This window comes from Capra hircus, chromosome 11 (assembly GCF_001704415.2).
Source record: "Capra hircus breed San Clemente chromosome 11, ASM170441v1, whole genome shotgun sequence".
In the NCBI taxonomy this organism is placed as follows: Eukaryota; Metazoa; Chordata; class Mammalia; order Artiodactyla; family Bovidae; genus Capra; species Capra hircus.
In genome coordinates, this window is record NC_030818.1 from 11,197,045 (window position 1) to 11,216,630 (window position 19,586).

The 19,586-nt window shown below is 50.8% G+C and overlaps 1 protein-coding gene across 6 annotated transcripts in view; it reads left to right on the forward strand.

The window, feature by feature from the left end:
- Positions 580–19,586, forward strand: part of RAB11FIP5 (RAB11 family interacting protein 5) — a 44,963-nt gene continuing 25,956 nt past the window's right edge. For 2 of the 6 annotated variants that reach the window (XM_018055044.1, XM_018055045.1), the window contains exon 1: positions 623–1,243. In XM_018055044.1, coding sequence (XP_017910533.1) covers positions 813–1,243 — 431 coding nt within the window. In that variant the 5' untranslated portion in view covers positions 623–812. Of the gene's footprint in view, positions 1,244–19,586 lie in introns of all 6 variants that reach the window. The other 4 variants (XM_018055048.1, XM_018055043.1, XM_018055046.1 and 1 more) reach the window with 4 other exon arrangements.

Below are 19,586 nucleotides of genomic sequence, written 5' to 3' on the forward strand. Positions count from 1 at the left end.
TGCTGCATACTTGGTCCCTCCCGCGCGTAGAAGTGGGAGACAGCGGCAGCTCACCCGCTTTCGGGTCGCTGACCCGGAACCATCACGCGGCGTAGCGTGGATCGCCTCTGGTTTCACGCGGGGAACTTCCCCGGCAAGGGCAGGCTGGAGGAGAAACCAAGGGGGCAGCCGGGGTCCGCAAGGCTCCCACTTGCCAGCGCCAAGGGGATGGCCATCCAGGGGAGGGGTGGGGCGGAGCAGTTTTAGGGCGAGGGCTTTCCGGGCAGGGACGTCTTGAAGGAAGACTTGGGATTGGCCGGGAGGCGCGGAGCGGGCATTTCAGACCCGGCCGAGGGTGCGGCGCGGCCCCCAGACGAGGCAGGGTTTCCCTGGCGCCCCCAGTTGGGGGCGGTACCGACGCGGGAGCCCCGCCCCCTCCTCTGCGGAGGCCGCGCGCCCCGCCCACGGCCCGCGCGGCACCCGGCTGACCTCTAGCTCCCGGTTGGTCTGCGGCGGCCGGGGCGAGGGCGTGGCGGCCACCTTCCCCCCGCTCTGCCGCACTGTCGCGCGGGTCCGGGTCCCGGTCGCTAGTCGCGGGTCGCGGCCGCGGGGCGGGGCGGGAGGCGGGGCGCTGACGTCGCGGCGCGGCCGGCGGCCGGGAAGGCGGGGAGGCGGCGGCCGGCTCGGCCCAGCCCGGCCCGGCCCAACCCGCAGCTGCGGCGGCACTCCGAGCCGGCTCCTGGCCACCCTCCGCCGCTGTCCAGTTTCTTACTTGGTCCGGGTGTCTGCGGTCCTGGTTCGGCCAGGCCTCGCCCGCCGCCGCTTCCCCCACTATGGCCCTGGTGCGGGGCGCCGAGCCGGCGGCGGGGCCCTCCCGCTGGCTACCCACGCACGTCCAGGTGACGGTGCTGCGGGCCCGCGGGCTGCGGGGCAAGAGCTCCGGCGCGGGCAGCACCAGCGACGCATACACGGTGATCCAGGTGGGCCGCGAGAAGTACAGCACGTCGGTGGTGGAGAAGACGCCGGGATGTCCCGAGTGGCGCGAGGAGTGCTCCTTCGAGCTGCCACCCGGCGCCCTGGACGGCCTGCTACGGGCGCAGGAGGCCGATGCGGGCCCGGCGCCCTGGGCCGCGGGCTCAGCCGCCGCCTGCCAGCTGGTGCTCACCACCATGCACCGTTCGCTCATCGGCGTCGACAAATTCCTGGGCCAGGCCACGGTGGCGCTGGATGAGGTCTTCGGCGCAGGCCGCGCCCAGCACACTCAGTGAGTGCGGGGCGCGGGGAGCAGAAACGGTTAAAGGCCTCGAGGGGCGGGGCTGGGGGACGCAGGACCCCACACCTTGGCGGGGGCGGTGCGCCCTTTTGCCTGGGGTTCAAGGGCGTAAACCGACACGTTGGTTCTTCACATATAGGGTCTCCTTCCGGCCCCCAAGTATTTGGGAGGCCTGAGGGGTTGAGAATGGTGGTCTACTGTTAGGAGTAGATTGTCAAGTGAAGTTAGGAGTGGGATCCAGAGACTCCTGGGCTGTGGGAACCTCAAGAAGGAAAATCTGGGGGCCATTCCCAGGGCCTCTGGGTCTGCCCCACTTTCTTCGAAGGGGAGGGTAACTGCCTGCGGACGCCTGTTCCACACCAGGCCCGCAGGGAAGTGGAGAGGCGCTGCCTCGCCCTGTGAGAGGAGGGCAGCGATTGAACGGAGGTGCCACACCAGATCCAGAGGCTGCAGAGGGCATCTACTGCTTCCTGGCACTCGGGTGCCCTCTGCTGCTTAGGAACGCCCCAAAGCCTACTCTTCAGTGTCCCTGATCGGAAAACAGGAGGACCTCTAAGAAGCAAACGCGTTAGTTAGGCTTCAGGTGTCCTGCCTGAGGTGGAGGCAGCATGTGCTTAAGGCACAGCAGGAGATGGTCTCCCAGTCACTTATACCTAGAAAGGCCAATGAGTTACTGCTTTTTTCTTTAATCATTTATTTTGGCAGCATTTAACTTTCCCTGTGTTAAGATCAAGGCTTCAGACTTGGAGCCTCATTTCCTGTTTTGGGCTTGGGCAGGATCTGGAGGCCAGACAACCAGCCATGGGTCTCTCAGATAGTTAACTGGGGTGATGCCACCCATAGACCCCATGACCTCTGGATGGGGAGCATAAGGGGCTGGGGGTCAGGGGTCCCATGGCTCCTGGATGAGGAGGGTAAGGGGTTGGGACAGGTGCTGGACAGGTTTGTCCAAATGAAATGGCATCCAACTGAGTCAGTCTAGGAAGGCTTGCTGGAGAAGGATGAGCCTGGTACAGACCCAGATGAAAGCAGTATTTGGACAGAAAAGATCTGACCTTGAACACTTTAAAAACGTGGGCACAGAAGGCCTTCATGGCTTGTTGTGGCTTTGGTGGGAAACTAGTTAGCACAGGGCAGGTTTTGGGGAGGGCTGTGACCTAGTGCCATCTCTCCCTCCCTGGCCTCGCCTTCCCTCCTGACTTGCTGTTTGGTTGCTGGCTGTGGGATCACGTGGTATAGTTTGGCCCTCCTTTTGTTTTTTTCCTCCCCTTTTCTGTCCTCACCCCCCTGCCTGGCTCAGGTAGCCCAAGGGGGTGGGGTGGGGCAGAAAGCTCTTCTCTGGCTCTCTTAGCCCTTTCTTTTCCAGGAGAGGCTCCTGCCCCCAAATTCATTCCACCCTTTTCTTTCCTGGTCCTTCAATCTCCACCTCTCAGCTAATCTGACCAGACTGGTAGATAACACATCCCGGGCTGGTGGGGGTGGGGTTGGGGGTGAGTACTAGAGGGGAGACTAAGAGCACAGACACAGAGTCTCTAGGCTTGTGGGGAGGGGCTTCTGTGAGGTCAGTGACTTGCAGGGGAAGGGGGTTGGGGAGGGGCTTTGATTTTTTTCAGTTCCTGCTCTTGCTTTCTTCTTGGCCTCTGGTCTTCCTTAACTGAGCTGTCTTTCAGCCCTCATGCACCTGTTTTCAGCCAAGGACAGTCCCTCTTGGAGAACTGGACGTACCCACCCCTTGATCTCAGTGGGAGCTTTAATTTACTTTAGAGAAGTCATCTTTTCCACAGGATCTTTCCACACCCACCTGGCTGCCTTTCCTGTGATGCATTGACCTGGGTTATTTATAGAACTTGGAGGGGGCAGGAGGAGGGGGACTTACGGGCAGCAGAAATGCCTGTGAAATCAGCCCAATCTTTTAGTTTATGGGACCAAACAGCATGCCCATTGACAGAGGTGAGGGCTGCTGCTCCCGCTCTAGTTTGCACCTTCCACCTCTGGCTCTGATGGCCACTCTTCATGGCCTTTCCTGGAGCACCTTGGCGTGAACTGCTAAGACAGTGAGTCTGCACATTTTCCAGTGGGGAGAGGATTGGGGTGTGCCCTCCTCAGCTCTGGATAATGGTAGCGAAGAACTCCAGGAACCAGCTGTGGTGCTCTTAAGGAGAGCAGATGGCCCTGTGTTGCCCAGACAGCACTTGACTAGGGAAGAGCAGTCTCAAGCTTAAGAGGAGGGGCCTGTGGAGTTGCAGATTCCCTTCCCAAACCTGCCACCTTGTGGCCAGTCAAGTAAACACTGGTGCCTCAGTATTTTCATCTGTAAAATGGGCTAATTTCGTATCTTGACAAGGTTGATGTAAGAGATGAAACGAGCACCTAGTTCCTGGACATGTTTGGTGGTCAGTGAACAGCAGTGATGGTGGAGGGAGGTTTTGGTAGCCCGGTAGCTATGATCTGGGAGATGTCCCCTGTCTTAGAGGAGCCTCTCATGTGACAGGAGGAGATAATACAGAACTTAGCACCTGGGGAAGCCCCAGGACTGTGGTGGCAGGGTACTCACAGAAGTATGAGAGCTCCTGATGAAATGACCTGGCCCTTCACAGCCTTCCACCATTCTCTTTGCTGCTGGAGTTTTGAGAATTGGGCTAGTCTTGGGAGCCCTTTGCAGTTCTAGAGCCATGCTCAGATCAGCCTTAGATCTCTGCAGCTGTCTTTCCTGGCAGGGCAGCAGCATACTGTTTAAGAACATGAAAACTGGGATTTCCCAGTTCTATCACTTATTAGCAGGCAAGTTACTTAACCTGTTTCTTCAATTCTGAAAAGGTCCTATGTGATAACAGTCGGAATTATACAAATTAAATACAGTGGTGTCTCTAAAAGTCTAATTATTGTCCTAGAGACATAGCAAGCTTTCAAGATATTCTTGTTGGGTTATTCCCAGGGCCCTCCTTATGTGCTGGTAATAATGATGAGGGCAAGGGTACTAGGTACCTCAATAGTCCCCGAAGCTGCTTTGTCAGTGGGATGCTATTTGAGGTGAGGGATTTCACCGGATGCTTCCAATTGATTAAAAAGAAAATTGTCGAAACAACATTTAATGGGATACACAAGGAAACTAACTATAACCCTCTCCCTTCAGTGAAACCATTCATGGATCACCGTGGCTCTGAAAATCCCAAGAGATACTTCTTTCTTTGGCCACTCCGAGCAGCTTGCAGGATCTGAGTTCTCCAACAAGAGATCGAACCCAGGCCCCTGCAGTGAAAAGCACCAAGTCCTAGCCACTGGACTTGCAGGAAATTCCCTCTTTAGCTTCTTTAGATGTGTGCTTTCTGGTTTGTACCTCAGTGCCATCCATAGTACTCCCCAGTGGGTACTTGTATGGAGAAAAATGGTCCCTTCCTTAAAAGAACCCCCTTCCTGGGCCTGTTGGACAGAGGGTTACAGTCTGGCTCCTTGGAAAGGCCACGTCTGTGGCCTCGATTTGGGTTAAACGGGACCACGGACAGGCTGCAGCTGTGGCCCTCTAAGTGGCTCGATCAGCCCTGGTCAGACCTGTCTTGTTGGTTTTATGAGGGCCTCCGGGGGGGCCTGTGCTGCGGAGGACTTAGGTTGGAGACCTGAGCCTTCTGCCTGGGTGGCGGTGGTGCCCTGAGACCTCCTCGAGGAGGGTCTGGGGCCCTGGGAGAGGCACCTGAAGCCAGTGTAGCCTGCTGGTCTAAGGTGGCATGGTCTTTGAGGGCTCCCACCTGCCCCCTAGCCTCCAGATGGACTGCGTGTTCCTCTTGCAGACAGATGGTGCGTGACCCACAGCCTCGTCCCTGCTGGTTTCCAGCTGTGACTGCTCAGGAAGCAGCTGAGGCCATGAGGGTCCTTGGCTCTAGCTGCTGCTCCAGCCTCGGACCTGGCCGCTGGGGAAGTCTGCTTGGCTGCTGGGAAGGGCGTGGCTGTTCTTAAAAGCAGTAGTTAGGGCTTGGGGAGGCTGCATTCCCTGAGTTATGGGGCAGTTTTTATTTGGGGTTGCTTGAGCAGCAGCGTCTGGGGGTGTGGGGAGGGGTAGGAAGTGACTCCCCCGTCAGACTGGCAAGCACAGCAGCTTTCCCTTCCCTCCACAGCTGGCCCTGTTTTCCCCTCCCTGCTGGCAGCTGGGGACAGACGCAACTCAGCAGAGCTCCATGCGGGTGACCTTGAGGGCTGTCCCTTTCTTCTGATGGGGCTGCCTGCTCTCTTTATTGCTGCCACCCTGGTGCTGTGACACGCTCGCCAGCCACAGCGACACTAAAAGGCTCATCTGGCCTTGTGCAGGTGTTTCCCCTGCCATTCCCACCCTGCGCAGGGACAGAAGATTAACACAATGACAGGAGCTCTGTGTGTTCTCTGGGAGTCTGTACCTGATTTTTTTTCCTGCTCAGGGCCGTCTTCTGCAAACTGGTGTGGTCGTGAAGAAGCCTTGCCCTTCCTCATGACCAAATAATAGGGATCAGTCCATGGAGTGGGTCATTTCTGCAGCTGGCAGTTCTGTCAAGGAGGAGTCTGATGGCTTTGTTCTGACTGAGCTGGCCTGTGGGGCTGGGCCCAGGTCTCTCAGTGAGCATAATAAGCTAGTTTAGCTCCCAGGAGATAGTGCTGGTGGTGTGGGGGAGGGGGGGTGTTGTCAGGGGCCACCTTGACCTTCAGTTGACCCCAGGGGTGGGAAATGGAAGCACTGACCTCGACTGACCGTGGAATTCTAATGTCAGAGCTGTCAGAGTGCTCAGAGGTGTGGAAATGGAGGCTGGGAGGGCGAGTGGCAGGCTCAGGTATGTAGCAATTAGGAAGGGTGGGGCTCTGTGGTTTCTCTTAGGCCCTGGCAGCCTGAGGGGCTGAAGGACTGGGGGCAGAGAAGAGATGGCACTTGGGGCCCTGAGTGCATCCCAAGGTTTCTGTGGAAGTGCCAGAGGGCTTTTAGGGAGATGGGGACATTTCCACTGGGTTAGGGAAGGGGGCCTTGGGACTTCTCCGAGACGCTGAGGAACAGTCTAATCCACAGGCCTTTCTCTGAAACGCTGAGGAACAGTCTAATCCACAGGCCTTTCTGCCTGGGCAGAGGCCAGGGGAGGCCACTGGTTGGGCGAGGAGTTGAAAGGAGGGGAGCACATGACCCCAGCCTGCATGTTCAGAGGGTGCAGTCTTATTAGGAGGATAGACCCACATTTGAAGGAAGGGCCATGGCCAGGTGCTATATTTTGGGGCCTAGCCAGGAAACACTGGAGATTTCAGAGCAGACAGAAGTCCTGGGCTCAGCTGTAGTCAGAGACGGCCTCCTGGAGGAGGAGTTACCCCAGACCTGTCAGGCTGGCCATCAGGGATCCCGTTTGCCACCCAGCTTGCTCTGAGTTCCCATACAGATCACATGTAGCACTCGTTTTTGGAGAATTGTCATTGCCTCATTTGTCTAGTGTATCATTGATTATGTCCTGCTTAGGTGCTGACGCTGTCCTGAGGATTTGTCTTCCGTCAGCTTATAACAACCTCTTGAGGTGTAGGTACTGTTGCTGTGTTTAACAAGTGAGGAAACAGACACAGAGAGGTGAAGTGACTTTTCCCAAAGGTACACAGTACACGGCCGTCAGGCTTGTACCCAGACAGCCTGGCTCCAGATTCTGTGCTCTTCAGCACCATGCTGCACCATCCGTCTGAGTCTTCCCTCCCGTCTCCCAGCATTCAGCTTGGCACGGAACCCGGTGTTCAGCAGCTGCCCTCCTTAGGGTTCATCTCTCCTCCCCAAAGTCCATCTCTGTGGTCAGGCTTGGAGGCTCTGGAAGCATGACCTGCTTCTCCTGTGAGAGGCCTCGACTGGCTGGGATAAGTGCGTTTAGTCTGCAGCTCCGTGTCTAGTTATAGCTTTCTCAGGAGATGGGGGTGTTGCCTGGTCATTTGGGGAAGAGGGTATCACTGCCACTACACTGTCTCATAGGAGTGAGGGAGGGGCTGGAAAGCTCTGCCTTGGCCCCAGACACCCCCAACCCCCACCCCAGGGAGATTTGCTCTCGTTGACTTGTGCAGTATAGCTGGGCTTGGGATATCATCACCAGATACAAGACTTCCTGACCTTTCCCAAAAAATGACATGCTTGTTTTACTGTGATGGAACCCTTCGAGCCATCTAGTTCCTCTTCCTACAGTCATGCGGCGGTTTGCTTTTTTCTTTCTTTGTTTTGTTCAACATCTGGTAAGTAATTACTGGGCAACCACTGTGCCAAGGTTAGGGCTTTGGAGGAAACATGAGAAAGAAAATTTATAGCCCTTTCCCTAGGAAGGCAAAAATATGTTTGAGGCAAGACTTAATACAGGAAGGGTAATTAACTAAAAAGCAGTATATAAAAAGTATGCGAGAAAGGATCAAAAGAAGGACCAACTCACCAGGCTTGTGATCAGGGTGGCCTGACTGTAGGAGGTAGAGCCTTGAATGACAGATGAGGTGTGATAGGGGCTGGGTGAGTTGGGAGGGAGACTGCCCCTCTGCAAGGGAAAGGAAGTGGGATGGGCTGGGCCAGGAAAGGGAGTGGAGGGGAGCTGAGTTAGTTTAGCTGTGTGCTTCTCTCAGCAAAACAGCCTGACTTTCTTCCACATTTATTTTTGAGTAGTTTACTGGTTTAAAAATTCTAAAGATACAGAGGTTACACAGTGAAAAATTTTCCTTGCCCTGATCTTGAGTCATCTAGCTCCTTTCTTTGGAGGCAACCAGGATTACCAGTTCTCATATACTTTTAAAAGCCAATGCATTATAGCTTTCTTCTCCCCCTCACACTGTTTGCACAAACGCAGCTTTCTTCATGCACACAGTTCTATGCCTACTCTCAGCCTGGCTTCCCCACAGAGGGATGTCACTGCTTGTGTCCACCTGTTGCGGTGCTTTCCCGGTGGCTCAGCAGGTAAAGAATCTGCCTGCAATGCAGGAGACACAGCAGACGCTGGGTCTGCAAGGTTGGAGAGGAAACTGAAACTCACTCCAGTATTCTTGCCTGAAAAATCCCATGGACAGAGGAGCCTGATGACCTATAGTCCATGGGGTTGCAAAGAGTCGGACATGACAGAAGGACTGAGCACGCCACCTGTAGTGTCTGAGCCGAGACCCTAGCAGGAGGACAGCCATACTTAGTTTTATCCTCTGGAACTCAGGACTCTGGTTCAGGGTGAATATTGGGTTAGGAGCACCGGGGAGGGGAGTGTGGGTAAGTAGAATTTCTTCCTTATTCCTCGTCTGCCAGAGATTCCCCTGGGAGGGCCATTCGCTGCTTCTCCTTTCTCCTGGGCAGGGTCTTTGCTCTTAGGTCCTGGGCCGCCTTCCTCCCATAGGGCTGACGACAGCCTGTGAAAGGTCCCGACAGATGGTAAATCCAAATCTTTATGTGTGGGTTGACCTGCTTCTCAGAATGCTTTCCCAGCATCACCTCATTTCCTTCTTCCCTGAGGGCAGGCAGGCTGACCCCCATTTTTACTGATGTTGAGACTGGGGTCTGAGGAGCGGGATGACCTATTCAAGGTCACGCAGCTCATTAGTGGTAGTCAGGTTTCCGACCCCTAAGCCCAGTGCTTTTCCCATACATCATGCTTTCAACTGTCCATACTTCCTGTTGCTTTGTGGTTAGACTTGTCTCCAAGTAGGTATGGATCCCTGGCCTCTGCCTGAGGCAAGCTGACAGAGACAGACCTTTGGAGCCTACAGCAGTAGGAGGGGTGAGGGCTGGTCGAGAAGTTTGTGCCCAGGCGGCAGGGAGGCTGAGCCTGCCTGGGCTGAGGTGAGCCCAAGCAGCCCATGCCCACAGAGGCAGTTGTAACTAATGAAACAATGGTTCTGGGCTCTGAAGACTGTTGCCCAGGGCCAGAGTAGGTGATAAGAATCATCTGGCCTGATAAAAGGGCACTGTCCTCTCCTGCAGTTGAGTCTGGCTTGCAGTTTTTACCTTTGATACCAAATCAAAGGCAGGGTTAGGTTGTGAGTGTTGAGATCCATAAGGGATTGGCCTCCTCCCTGCATCCTGTCTGCTGGTGTGTGAGGAGGTCGGCCGGAGGGAGATCTGGGGAGGAGGGAAGGCATCTAGATGGAGGAGCCTATGGGAAAACTTTTCCAGCTAGCTCTTCAAACTCTGAGTAATACGGTTTTAGTTGGTATTTCTCCCTGTCTTCACTGGCTTATTTTATCATCCCTCTTTTACAGAGGTGAAGTGGGTGGTTGAAAGACTCTTTGTAAGTCAGATCCAGGACTAGAACCTGGGTCTCCTGTCTTACAGCTCACTGAGGTTTTTCCTCACGTGAACCGTGAACTTCCAGATGTTCAAGCTGGTTTTAGAAAAGGCAGAGGAACCAGAGATCAAATTGCCAACATCTGCTGGAGCATGGAAAAAACAAGAGAGTTCCAGAAAAACATCTACTTCTGCTTTATTGACTATGCCAAAACCTTTGACTGTGTGGATCACAAGAAACTGTGGAAAAGTCTGAAAGAGATGGGAATACCGGACTACCTGACCTGCCTTTTGAGAAACCTATATGCAGGTCAGGAAGCAACAGTTAGAACTGGACATGAAACAACAGACTGGTTCCAAATAGGAAAAGGAGTATGTCAAGGCTGTATATTGTCACCCTGCTTATTTAACTTCTATGCAGAGTACATCATGAGAAACGCTGGGCTGGAAGAAGCACAAGCTGGAATCAAGATTGCCGGGAGAAATCTCAATAATAACCTCAGATATGCAGGTGACACCACCCTGATGGCAGAAAGTGAAGAGGACTAAAAAGCCTCTTGATGAAAGTGAAAGTGGAGAGTGAAAAAGTTGGCTTAAAGCTCAACATTCAGAAAATGAAGATCATGGCATCTGGTCCCATCACTTCATGGGAAATAGATGGGAAAACAGTGTCAGACTTTCTTTTTCTGGGCTCCAAAATCATTGCAGATGGTGACTGCAGCCATGAAATTAAAAGACGCTTACTCCTTGGAAGGAAAGTTATGACCAACCTAGATAGCACATTCAAAAGCAGGGACATTACTTTGCCAACAAAGTCCGTCTAGTCAAGGTTATGGTTTTTCCAGTGGTCATGTATGGATGTGAGAGTTGGACTGTGAAGAAAGCTGAGCGCCGAAGAATTGATGCTTTTGAACTGTGAACTGTGGTGTTGAAGAAGATTCTTGAGAGTCCCTTGGACTGCAAGGAGATCCAACCAGTCCATTATAAAGGAGATTAGTCCTGGGTATTCTTTGGAAGGAATGATGCTAAAGCGGAAACTCCAGTACTTTGACTACCTCATGCGAAGAGTTGACTCATTGGAAAAGACTGATGCTGGGAGGGATTGGGGGCAGGAGGAGAAGGGGACGACACAGATGATATGGCTGGATGGCATCACCGACTCGATAGATGTGAGTCTGAGTGAACTCCGGGAGCTGGTGATGAACAGGGAGGCCTGACGTGCTGCGATTCATGGGGTCGCAAAGAGTCGGACATGACTGAGTGACTGAACTGAACTGAGGTTTTTCCACTATTCCTTTAAAATAATTTTTTTAACTTTTTAAAAAATAAATATTTTATTTTTTAGAAAATTAATTTACCCCTTGGCTGCATTGGGTCTTAGTTGCTGCACGTGGGCTTCTCGCTAGTTGTGGTGCGCAGGTTCCAGGGCACGTGGGCTCTGAGTTATGGTGCATCGGCTTAGCTGCCCTGTGGCCTGTGGGATCTTAGTTCCCTGACCAGGGATCAAAGCTGCATCCCCTGCATCGGAAGGCAGATTCTTCATCACTGGACCACCAGGGAAGTTCCTAAAATAATTATTTTTCCCAGCCTATTTCTGGGGTTGAAGCTAAGCCCTGTCCATGCCATCTCATCTATCCAGCATGTGTTGGAGCAGGCCCAGTCCCTGGGCTGTGGGGTGAAAGGTGAGTGGCATTCCGTGCCGTCAGTAAGCAGCCCAGGTGGAGTGGCCCTGCTGCAGGCATAGAGACAACAGCTTGGAGAAAGGCACTCTGGGCCCCTCCTTACCTTCCCCATTGCTCCTGTCCTAGTTTCAGCAGGTTTTTTTTTTTTCTTCTTAACGTCTCCTGCAGACTTAGCATAGCTGCTTCAGCTTTTTTATAAGCCAGAATGCAGTGTATTAATTTATGATGAGAAATAACTGCTAAGGCACAGGGAATTGCCTGCGTCAGCCTGGCTGTGGGGCCTGTCCTGGGGTGGCCGGCTCTGTGGCCGGCTCTGCGGCCTCACCTCTCGCCTGCCCCTTTCCCTGCTGCCCTGTGCTCTTCCTAGAGCCCAGCGGCCATAGGTCTTATCCTTGTTTCCTACCCTGTAGTGCTCTTCCAGGCCCAGCGGAAAGCTGCAGCTCTCTAGCATGATGTTTGGGGCAGTGTCCTCTATCTGCTCCAAAGCACCTTTCTGTCCATCTTCACTTCTCCAGCCCTGAGCATCTGGATATTCCGTTCCTCCCACCTGGAATGTCTCTGCACCTGCCTCCTTGCCTCCTGACCCATCATTCAAGGCCCAGTATGAGTGTTGCATCTGTCAATGAAAATAATCAATAAACAGTCTGGTATAAAAATAGGAAAGAATTTCGTTTGAGCCAAACTGAGGATTAGCCTGGACACCCACTTCCCAGATTACTCTTGAGAAACTGCTCTGGAGAAGCATGGTTTCCAGCACAAGTTTATATATCTTGTCAGAACAAAGAACATGAAACAAGTCAGGGATACATGTCAAGAAGACCTCCACCCACCCACCCACAAGTATGTACACAGCAAGTCAGCATCGCCTTGCACCTGGGAAGGGAATCTTATTAAGGGAGGACCAGCATTGGGTCCCCTGGAGAAGGGAGCAGCTACCCTCTCCAGTATTCTGGCCTGGAGAATTCCATGCACTGGATAGTTCGTGAGGTCACAAAGAGTTGGACAGGACTGAGTGACTTTCACTTAAGAGAATTTATGAGCATTGGTGACACAAGAAGAGAAGTATTTAATCTTTATTTTTAACATGGGCATGCTTTACTTTTTGTTAGTGTCTTTTCTCTAATAATTAAAGCAGATGTCTAATGTATGTTTGTAACCTCATGGCAAATAGATGGGAAAAAAGTGGAAACAGTGACAGATTTTATTTTTTTGGGTTCCCAAATCACTGCAAGTGGTGACTGCAGCAACACAATTAATAGATGCTTGCTCCTTGGAAGAAAAGCTATGACAAGCCTAGACCAGCATATTAAAAAGCAGAGACAATCACTTTGCTGACAAAGGTCCATATAGTCAAAGCTATGGTTTTTCTAGTAGTCATGTACAGATGGGAGTTGGACCATAGGGAAGGCTGAGCGCCAAAGAATTGATGCTTTCGAACTGTAGTGTTGGAGAAGACTCTTGAGAGTCCCTTGGACTGCAAGATCAAACCAGTCAATCCTAAAGGAAATCAACCCTGATTATTCACTGGAAGGACTGATGCTGGAGCTGAAGCTCCAATACTTTGGCCACTTGATGTGAAGAGACTCATAGAAAAGACCCTGATACTGGGAAAGATTGAGGGCAAGAGGAGAAGGGGGCATCAGAGGATGAGATGTTTGGATGGCATCATGGACTCAATGGACATGAGTTTGAGCAAACTCCAGGAGATAGTGAAGGACAGGGAAGCCTGGCATGCTGCAGTTCATGGGGTCACAAAGAGTCATACACGACTTAGCAGCTGAACAGCAACAACAATGTATGTTTGATAGGCCATAAACAGGCTATTTTAGTTAGTATAAGATTCAGGTTTTCTCAGCTATAAGCCAGAATGACTTCCTGTATCTCAATATGTGAAAATTTCTTTTATCACATCCTTTACCACTTCTCCTGAAATATTCTTCCGTTTAGCCTATCTGTGCGTTTTATTTGTACATTTTTGTGGTGTTAATCACGTTCTTCCTTTATTTATGTGGCTGTCTTATCTCCCTACTATGATGTAAGCTTCTCAAGGACACTCCCTTTTTTTTCTTTTAATTTTGGCAAATACTTAGGAAATATTCTGAGCCTGGCTGAGGGCTCCTCTGGTTAGATGGGATTTCATGGGCAAGTTCCCTATGCCTCTGAGACTTTGTGGGTGTCAGGATCTCACGTGCCATGCCCTGTGCAGAGGCTCTGGAGATGTGTAGATAGCATAAGACTCAGGTATGCGACCAGGAGAAGGGCACAGTCTAGAGGAGAGGGGGAAGAAATCCTGTGTCCCGGCCCAAGGCTACTCTCACCTCCACAGGGATCTAATAGAAAGGCCCTGTTAGTCTCAAGTGGGACCGAAGGAGAGTATAGCTGAGTCAGTATGTGTTTCCAACCATTTCCAGCAGATGCTGGTGCTTTTCAAAAAACATCACCATGGTGCTTGTTAACAGACACAAAATCAGCAGTTCCTTAATCATCCAGTCAGTATCCAGTCCATATTCAAATTGCCCTGATATCAGGACTCCCTGTTTATGAGTGGTTTGTTGAATCAGAATCCAAATGGGGCTCCCTCCCAGCTGGGGCCTGGTTGTTAGGTCTCCCAGGGCAACAGTCCCCTCTTCCCTTACCTGAGGGAGGAGCTGAGTCACTTGTCCTTGAGAACATCCACATTGTGGCGATGGCTTCCCCTTTGATGTCTTTCACCCTAATTTTGCAGCCCCTGAGGGCTAGCTGCTGGGTCGAAGGCCTGCTCCCTAGACCCTGCCTCCTGTAGGAGTTCCTCTGCCTGAGGAGGCTGACTCTGCCACATGGCCTCAGCAGGCACACCAGCTCCATCTCCACTTCAGTGGGGCTGAGATTAAGCAGTGGGTTCTGGACTGTTAGCCGACCCAGCTACCATGAAGTTTTCCATTCAGCCTTTCTCCCAATGGATTTTAGTATCCATTAGTGATTGCTGCCTAGCACTCTAGTTTTTGTTTTTGTTTTGTTTTGTTTTTTTTTTTAGCAGGAATCTGGCATAAGGAAGAGTTTTAGTCTTCCCTGTGATTATTTGGTCATTCTACATAGGAACATCAGGAATGGCAATTCTTTGCCATTGTTTTTCAGTTTGTGGTTGACTTCCAAATTAGAAATCCGTAATGGTGTGATGACAGCAGTCACTTACATGATGGGGGTTTCCTGCCAAAGAGAAACTGTAGGACTTTGTGAGCCTGGAGAAAGGGAGACAGGGTGGTCTCTGAAGGCTTCAGGCCTGTTCAGCTGTTGTTGCTGAGTCACTCAGTTGGTCCGATTCTTCATGACCCCATGGACTGTAGATGTCCAGCCTCCTCTGTCCATGGAATTCTCCAGGCAATAACACTGGAGTGGGTAGCCATTTCCTTCTCCAGGGCATCTTCCTGACTCAGGGATTAAACCTGGTTTTCCTGCATTGCAGGCAGATTCTTTACTGTTTGAGCCACCAGGGAAGCCCTCAGGCTTTTCCAAAGCAAGCGATTTAATCAATACAGTGTAGCCTGAAGTGACTGATGGCTGCTGGTCTAGAATAGGGATTTGGGGCAGATTGTTATGCCCATCAGAATGTCATGGACAGGTATCCTGATGTCTTCTCCTAGAGTTTTCCCCAACATCTGCTTTGTGAGCTGCAGTGTTCTCCTCTCTGGAGCTCTGGAGCCCCCACTTGTACTGACTCCCTGGGGAGGCTCAATGGGGAGAGTAAGCCCTGGAAAGGACAACTGGATAAGTATGTCTTTCCTTCACATTGGTGGTTCTTTTAGGAGATTCTTCAGCCAGAACACCGGGCAGGACAGTTGTCTTCTCAGGGCCTCTCAGCTTCACTTGTCTTGGGGTACAGTTCATTCCTACAGCCGTCAGCTTTGCAGGCCCCTCATCCCCAGCACGGTGGTAGCTGTTCCTAGTCTGAGGTAGGCCTGTCTCTGAAGATGGTGGCCATGGCCAGAAGGGAGAAGCTGCAGATAAGTAGGCAGGTAAGGCTCAGGTGGGGACCAGCCTGGGAAAGTTGGAGATTGTGGTCTTGGGGACACGAGGAAAAGCTCTGGGAGCAGCCTGCCCCTGAGGCAGCAGGTACACCTGGCTGCTTTTGCTTGTGTGGAGTCACCTTCACCGCCTTGCTGGGTGTTTGAGGGTCAGACTGAGCACTGTGGTGAGACGCTCAGGAGCTGCAGAGCCTTTGGCTGGTTCCTTTCCCGTTACCAGCAAGGCTCTCTTGCACCCAATGGGACATGAGGTATCTGTCCTCTCCTTTGAGATCTCAGCCTGGGAGCCATGCACTGGGACAGGAAGGGGAAGACGTGCTCAGCATGTGTTTTGCAGCAAGCCTTATAGAGGCAGCACAGCCCGAGCAGTGAGACTAGCATCGTCTAGCTCCTTCTCTGGGAACTACACTCAGCACCTTGCACAGAGCCCTCGCTTTAGCTTTGAGCTGTATCTGTAAGTGTCCTTTATTATTTTGTGCCTCTGTTAGCAAGATGTGTTCTAAGGTAATTGCTTTACCACTGTATGCCATTTCAGCATAAAAAGTAGGAATCCTCTACTTTCAGATAGCAGCAGAAGCCTGTAACTTTAAAGTTCAAAGTAGTGATAGAGGTGATGAGTGTAGACAAGACTTGGCAACGCCTGCTGCAGCTGTCACGTGGTATGAAAATGCCTGGTTTCCCTTGGTGGCGCGTTCAGAGATACTGCTGCTCTACAAAGATTTGCAAAAATTCATAATTGAAAAAAGTGCCAAATTTCAGTTAGAGATGAGGGGAAATAGAGATGTAATTCTCCTGTCTAACACATACCCCCTGCTTTAGAGAAATTCCCTGGTTGGGAAGGAACATGGGGGTTTCTGGGTCCAGGTGTGTGTGTGTGCTGTACTTGGGGAGGGAGGCAGTCTAGTGCAGTGATCAGGGTCAGCTGCTCTGGAGACAAGCAGCCTGAGATCAAATCCTGGTTCCTCTGTTTGCTAACGAGAAGCATGTGCTGTAACGCTGTGGACTTCCCTCTGTCCTGGTGCTTGCATCTGCAGAGCATGTAAGCTAACATTTGTGTGGCACTTCCTGTGTGCCAGACCTTGCTCTGAGTGCTCACGTGTAATCTGTTTAATTGTCAGCGTGGTCTTGGGAAGGGAGCCAACATCCATTAGCCTCATTTTATAGACAAGTACGGAAAGGCATAGAGAGAGAGGGGAACCCACTCTCCGTCATGCGGCTGGTTATGTGGTGAGCTGGGGCTTAGACCAGGCAGCCAGGCTCCAGAGTCCAGGCTGGTAGCCACTTTCAAGGACAGCCTCCCACACCTGCGTCACAGGGCTGTCAAGGGTATTATTTGGATCTAATTTGGTGTGTGGAGTGCCTAGTACAGTGCCTGCCCACAGTAGATGCCAAATGAGAGGTGTAGTTGTTGATGCTAAGATTATTGCCCTAGTGACGGGCTAGCATGGGATCAACAGCTGACCTCCATTCAGGAAATGGGCACTTACCAGAGCTGATGGGTGTATTCTCTCAGGGAAGTTAATGGAATTCTTAGCTCAGGGTTGGGGATGAGGGCTTCAGGGTTAAAGAAGGCATCCTTTTGGAACTGTCTGTCCCCTGAAGCCTGGCATGTGGCTCCCACCTCAGGAGGCTCTTTCTGGGGACAGGGGTACCCTCTTTGCTTTGGGAGCTTCTGGTCTCATGATTAAGACTTGTGGGTTTGTGGTGATATAAGCATTACATATACATTCAGTTGTGAATAGGGACAAACAAGTTCCTAAGTAATTTCATAGATTAATTTGTTAGTTAATTGAAAGGATACTTGACTATCCACTCTTTCAAACCTGGTGACACAGAGATGAGCAGACTAAAGCTCCTGCCTGTAGAGCAGGGAAAGACAGACATTCAACAGCAGTGTGTTGTTCAGTCGCCAAATCATGCCCAACTCTGTGACCCCATGAACTGCAGCATGCCAGGCTTCCCTGTCCTTCAGTGTCTCCTGGAATTTGCGCAAACTCATACCATTGAATCCGTGGTATCATTCAGCCATCCATCTCAAGCTCTGTCACCTCCTTCTTCTCTTGTCCTCAATCTTTCTCGACATCAGGGTCTTTTCTGATGAGTCGGCTCTTCACATCAGATGGCCAAAGTATTGGAGCTTCAGCTCCAGCGTCAGTCCTTCCAGTGAATATTCAGGGTTGATCTCCTTTAGGATTGACTGATTTGATCTTGCAGTCCAAGGGACTCTCAAGAGTCTTCTCCAGCACCACAATTCAAAAGCATCAGTTTTTTGGTGCTCAGCCTTCTTTATGGTCCAGCTGTCACATCCATACATGACTACTAGAAAAACCATAGCTTTGACTATATGGACCTTTGTCAGCAAAGTGATGTCTCTGCTTTTTAATATGCTGTCTAGGTTTGTCACAGCCTTTCTTCCAAGGAGCAAGCATCTTTTAATTTCATGGCTGCAGTGATTTTGGAGTCCAAGAAAAGAGAATCTGTCATTTGTTTCCATTTTTTCCTCATCAGTTTACCATGAAGTGATGGGACCAGGTACCAAGATGTTAATTTTTTGAATGTTGAGTCTTTTAAAAAAAATTTATTTAATTGGCAGCAAATTACTTTACAACATTGTGGTGGTTTTTGCCATACATTGACATGAATCAGCCTGAATGTTGGTCTTAAGCCAGCTTTTTCACTCTCCTCTGTAACCTTCCTCAAGAGGCTCTTTAGTTCCTCTTCACTTTCTGCTATTAAAATGGTATCATCTGCATATCTGGGGTTATTAATATTTCTCCCGCCATTCTCGATTCCAGCTTGCTCTTCATCCAGCCTGGCTTTTCACATGATGTACTCTGCACGTAAGTTAAATAAGCAGGGTAACAATATACAGCCTTGACATACTCCTCTCCCAATTTTGAACCAGTCTGTTGTTCCATGTCCAGTTCTAACTGTTGCTTCTTGACCTCCATTCAGATTTCTCAGGAGGCAGGTAAGTTCAGGTCAGTTCAGTTCAGTCGCTCAGTCGTGTCCAAATCTTTGTGACCCCATGAATCGCAGCACGCCAGGCCTCCCTGTCCATCACCATCTCCCGGAGTTCACTCAGACTCACATCCATCGAGTCCGTGATGCCATCCAGCCATCTCATCCTCGGTTGTCCCCTTCTCCTCCTGCCCCCAATCCCTCCCAGCATTAGAGTCTTTTCCAGTGAGTCAACTCTTTGCATGAGGTGGCCAAAGTACTGGAGTTTCAGCTTTAGCATCAGTCCTTCCAAAGAAATCCCAGGGTTGATCTCCTTCAGAATGGACTGGTTGGATCTCCGTGCAGTCCAAGGGACTCTCAACAGTCTTCTCCAACACCACAGTTCAAAAGCATCAATTCTTCAGCACTCAGCCTTCCTCACAGTCCAACTCTCACATCCATACATGACCACTGGAAAAACCATAACCTTGACTAGACGGACCTTTGTTGGCAAAGTAATATCTCTGCTTTTTAATGTGCTGTCTAGGTTGGTCATAACTTTCCTTCCAAGGAGCAAGCGTCTTTTAATTTCATGGCTGCAGTCACCATCTGCAGTGATTTTGGGCCCCCCAAAAATAAAGTCTGACACTGTTTCTACTGTTTCCCCATCTATTTCCCATGAAGTGATAGGACCAGATGCCATGATCTTTGTTTTCTGAATGTTGAGCTTTAAGCCAACTTTTTCACTCTCCTCTTTCACTGTCATCAAGAGGCTTTTTAGTTCCTCTTCACTTTCTGCCATCAGGGTGGTGTCATCTGCATATCTGAGGTTATTGAGATTTCTCCCGGCAATCTTGATTCCAGCTTTGTTTCTTCCAGCCCAGTGTTTCTCATGATGTACTCTGCATAGAAGTTAAATAAGCAGGGTGACAATATACAGCCTTGACATACTCCTTTTCCTATTTGGAACCAGTCTGTTGTTCCATGTCCAGTTCTAACTGTTGCTTCCTGACCTGCATACAGATTTCTCAAGAGGCAGGTCAGGTGGTCTGGTATTCCCATCTCTTTCAGACTTTTCCACAGTTTCTTGTGATCCACACAGTCAAAGGCTTTGGCATAGTCAATAAAGCAGAAATAGATGTTTTTCTGGAACTGTCTTGCTTTTTCCATGATCCAGCGGATGTTGGTAATTTGATCTCTGGTTCCTCTGCCTTTTCTAAAACCAGCTTGAACATCAGGGAGTTCACAGTTCATGTATTGCTGAAGCCTGGCTTGGAGAATTTTGAGCATTACTTTGGTAGCATGTGAGATGAGTGTAGTTGTGCGGTAGTTTGAGCATTCTTTGGCATTGCCTTTCTTTGGAATTGGAATGAAAACTGACTTTTTCCAGTCCTGTGGCCACTGCTGAGTTTTCCAAACTTGCTGGCATATTGAGTGCAGCACTTTCACAGCATCATCTTTCAGGATTTGAAACAGCTCAGCTGGAATTCCAT